The 4,800-nt window shown below is 37.0% G+C and overlaps 1 protein-coding gene across 1 annotated transcript in view; it reads left to right on the top strand.

Annotated features, from left to right (window-relative positions):
• Positions 1–2,863, top strand: part of LOC107060625 (uncharacterized) — a 15,904-nt gene extending 13,041 nt beyond the window's left edge. The window contains exon 2 of the mRNA XM_015308718.1: positions 2,666–2,863. Within this exon, the coding sequence (XP_015164204.1) occupies positions 2,666–2,863 (198 nt within the window). The remainder of the gene's footprint in view (positions 1–2,665) is intronic.
• The last annotated feature ends 1,937 nt before the right edge of the window (positions 2,864–4,800 follow it).

The raw sequence follows: 4,800 nt of genomic DNA, 5'->3' as shown, positions 1-4,800 counted from the left end.
TGTCCTCATGGATTCGAGGACAAGACTTTTAAGTTCTTTTGTTCATGTAATAGACTTAATAGACTTCTTTTGATTGTAAAGGGCCGTGTCCCTACTTATGTTTTGTGACTGTGTCTAAGGTGGCCATGTGAGACTTAGACTTCCGCTGTGTGTTTTTAAAGTTGTTTTAATGAAGTTTAAATGCATGGATGTAAATAAGTTTTTTTCTTATTCCGCACTATTTTCATTATTGAATGCAATGAATGACTATGTGGCTCATATAAGACCCCTTCGGGGTCGAATACGCCATGTTACGACTAGGGGGTACTCTCGAGTCGTGACAGTGTCATATCACATAATCTCCTTTTAGTATCATCCATATGAAGATACAAATCAACTCAATACCTTACTAAATCTCTCTTTTGAAAAGATTTAGCGATTATATATGAAACTACAGTTTCTCTTTCGAACAAACTACAACAATCAAATCCAATTTGAAAGTATTAAGTTATTTACCGACTACAATTAATCTCTTTCGATCATCAATCAAAGGTCTAAGCTAAGACTAAGTTTACAACCTTAGCCCATAAGTTAAACACATGCTAAATAGCTCAAATATATGAATAACTAGCAGAAAAATAGAGCTAAACACTAGACCCGCTAAATTAATTATCACCCAACTCTATAATCAGATTCCTAGAATTGGGGTTTTATCCAAACATCATAAAAGTAAAAGAAATTATATCAATTATGCTTTCAACCATTGAACTGTTGATAATCAACAATAATGTTCAACACCACTTTGAATTGAAACCTCAATTGTCCAATACAAAATTGTTCAAAACCCCAAAACTAAGAAGCTATGAAAAAGGTAAAGATATAAAAGATGAAGGATAAAAGATAGTAGATCCGATAGATGATCAATTTGTTTTATCTCTTTTGGGCTATTTATAATTTCTCCAAAAATTAGTCTAAAATCCCATGAGCAATCTGATCGGCGACGTTAGGCAGGATCACCTACTTGATCGGTGGATCTCCATCTTGTTCATCACCTCACCTTTTCTTGTCTTCAGGATTCATGTGTTTGAACCTCAGTTGGCGAACTCAAAGAGTTCTCCTTTCACGTTCGGTGAGTCGTCGATGACCACCGTTTTTCACCCATTGTAGCCTATAGTTTGGTCCAGCCTTCTTTCACTTTAGGTGATGGGATTTTGAATTTGCCCAACCACTTCCGTGAATCACCATTTGTTCTTTAAATCTCTTACCTACGTTTAATATTTTCAGAAGCGAACAATATCACTTTAGGCGAGGTCCGGTCAAGTTGGGTGATTCACCAACTATTTTAGGCAATCCTCAGTTGGGAATTTTCATTCGTTTCAACATTTTGGCCTCTTTTTGCATAGATTCCTCCTCGCCTTATCCTTTAGCCTTCATAGCTATAAAAGATCAAAAATATAATCAGATAAGGACATAAGTAGGCATTGATAATGCTATTTGATGAACTGAAAGGCCTCAAATAAGTCAAAATCATAGACGCATCAACTTGGAGCTGGGCACCAATCCCATCTCTATTTATCCTTATTGCATGGTTCTATATGAGTTGAAAAATTTGAAGGATTAGTCATAGGAGTTGTTGAGTTAGGGGTTCATTCACCCTAGTGTGTCTCCATGGGGTGCCCTTGTTATGTTCGTGAAGAAGAAATATTGAACCATGAGTATGTGTATAGATTATCGACAATTAAACAAAGTGACAATGAAGAACAGTTATCCTCTTTTTCATATTTATGACCTATTCGATTTGCTTCAGGGAGATTCTTTATTTCTAAGACTGATTTTAGGTCCGGCTATCATCAGCTAATGATTAGGACATCAAATATTCCTAAGACAACTTTTAGAACTTGATATGGGAATTATAAAATTCTTGGATGTCCTTTGGTTTGACTAACACCCCTGCAACATTCATGGAGTTAAACAATGGGTGGTTTTGATAATATATCGATTCGTTTGTGATGATATTTATTGATGACATCTTGGTGTACTTCAAGACTTAGAAGGACCATGACCAACATCTTTGAATGGTGCTCCATAGATTGAGGGAAGAGAAATTGTATGCCAAGTTCTCAAAGTGCTAGATTCTATTGCATTTCTAGGCATTTTGTGTCCAACGAGGCTATTTGGGTGGATCCAGCCAAGATTGAGGAATTTAGAGGTTGGATCAAACCTACTTCAGTTACCATGATTTAGAGTTTTCTAGGGATAGCAGCTTAATACAAGGAGTTTGTTCTGAGATTCTCCACTATTGCATCTCTTTTGACCAGTTTGACTCCACATAGTGTAATTTTCGAGTGGTTTAATGTGTGTGAGGAAAAATTTCAAAAGCTCAAGACCTTATTAACTTCGGCTCCTATTTTGAATTTACCCGAAGAGGCTGTGGACTTCACCATTTATTATGATGCTTCTGGAGTTAGGTTATGTGGTGCAAGAACTACTCTACTCATGACTTGGAGCTGTCGATTGTAGTTTTTATGTTTAAGCTATGGCATCATTACTTGTATGCGGTATATTTTGAGGTATTCACTGACCATCGAAGTCTTGATTTCATTTTCAGTCAGAGGGATTTGACTTGAGGCAACACAGATGGCTTGAGCTACTAAAGGACTATGATATCAACATCTTGTATCATTAGGGAATGGCCAATGTACTGGCCAATGACTTGATTAGGAAGTCTTCTAGTATGGGGAGTCTTGCTACTATCAGTGTTGGTGAGATACTGTTTGCTAGATATGTTCATAGATTAGCCAACAATCGTATTCAATTGAAGATTTCTGAGGAGAGTGATGGTTTGATTGCTTTCGTGGAGGCTCGGTTTTCCTTAGTTGAGTAGATCTGTGAGCACTAGTTCAATAATGAGAAGTTGTGTCTCATTTGAGACAAAGTGATGAGAGGAGAAGCAAAATAGGTTGTCCTTTATTTTGATGGTGTCTTGAGGACCGGAGGTAGGATATGTGTGCCCAAGTGGGTAAATTTATTAGACTGATTCTTGAGGAGGCCCATTTTTCTTGATATTCCATTCATTCGGGAGCGACAAATATGCATCATGATCTTAGTACGCATTACTAATGGTGTGGTATGAAGAGGTATGATGTAGATTTTATTTCTAGATGCTTGACTTGCCAACAGGTCAAGTGTGAGCACCAACGGCTCGAAGGTGTATCTCAGAAGATGCCTATTCCTACTTGGAAGTGAGAGTGGATTGATTAACGTTTCAAAAACACTTTATCCAATTCTAAGTGCAAACGATCGTTAGTCAGTATAAAACCCAACAATTGAGTTGGGGTTGAATCCCACAGGGAGCGGTACATGTTGAAATTCAATTAGGAAGTACAAATATGGTCTTATCAGCCATAGGAATAGAAATAATAAAAAAAGACATGAATCAAATTAAAAGGGGTGACACGAATGTCAGATAGGGGTTTTTGGTTTGGAATTATCAACTACAAAGCAGTCAAAAACACTTTGAAATAACAATAAGGAGAGGGATTCTCAGGATATGATCGATTATAGGCAAATTTAGATATATGTGTAATTGAAACTACAGGTAAACAACTAAAAATCAGTGAGTAGGCTAGACTAAAAGGGGGATAGCTTTATCTCAAACAACTATCCAGAATCAGGTGATTTCTTTTGAATATCAACAAACATAATAATGAAGAACAACCGATACCTTAATTCACCCACTATTTCTAGCTAGATGGGTAGGATTGAATTTAGGATTAACTCTTTCGAGCTGAACCCAGCTCAACCTAATACCTACAAATCATTAATCAATAATCTTAGTTCTAAAACGTCTCTCTCGAGCAAGCCAAGAACACAAAAGTAAAACAACATTTTGCAAGTACAATTCATAAATTGAACCACAATTAATGATTAAACTCACTGTAATTTAGCATTTAAACTAGTAATTAACAATACCCACTAACTAATTCAACCCAGAATCACATGATCACACCCCAAGAATTGGGGTTTTATCCAAGCATCATAAAAGAGTAAAAACGATTACTAAATCGATTATCCATCAACTGGGTAAGAGTAATTTAGCCTTTACAATGCGTCAATTTGCAGAAAATTCGATACCCACTAGCAAAATCTCCAAAATTCTTCAAGTCTTATTAGAAACTCTCAAAAACTCAAGAGAAAAGTATTCTAAACTAATTTTGCATTCACTAGCCTCAATCAAATATGTCCAACATGCTAAAATAATTGTTCAAAATCTAATTTATGGTCGCCAAAAATAAACCACAAAGGGCTGTTTGGCGAAGTAAGTCAGGCTCGCCGAACCACTGGGTGTCCCGCCCATTGATCTCTTCCATCGCCTTTTTGCCTTGGCACTGGGCATCCTCAAGTTCTGTAACTTTGCGCGATCTCTCTTTGCATTGCAAAACTGCTCGGTGAATCGCCGACTGCTCCATTTTGTCGCCGACTTGGTTTCTTCCCTCAAGGCTTGGTACACTAGGACTTTAGGCTGTCAAAGTAGCCACTCGGCAACACGCCAAGTGCTATTGGCGATTCTCAGGCTCGCCCTTCTTCACTTTTTCAGTTTGTTTTATTCCTTTTTGCCTATTACTATCCTTGCTTTGCTCCTCAATCCATATATCTGATAATCAAGGCTTTAACATCAGTTTTTGGCACAAATTAAGCATTTGAGGACACTAAATCTATATAAACAAATCCCCAAATGAGTCCAAATCTCGAACTCATCAACACCCCCAACTTAAACTTTTGTTTGTCCTCAAGTAAAACTCAAGATCAGTAGTTCAAAAA

This window comes from Solanum tuberosum, unplaced genomic scaffold (genome assembly GCF_000226075.1).
Source record: "Solanum tuberosum cultivar DM 1-3 516 R44 unplaced genomic scaffold, SolTub_3.0 scf00006, whole genome shotgun sequence".
Classification (NCBI taxonomy): Eukaryota; Viridiplantae; Streptophyta; class Magnoliopsida; order Solanales; family Solanaceae; genus Solanum; species Solanum tuberosum.
The sequence above is the reverse complement of the archived record's forward strand: the minus strand, read 5'-3'. Positions and strand labels throughout refer to the sequence as shown.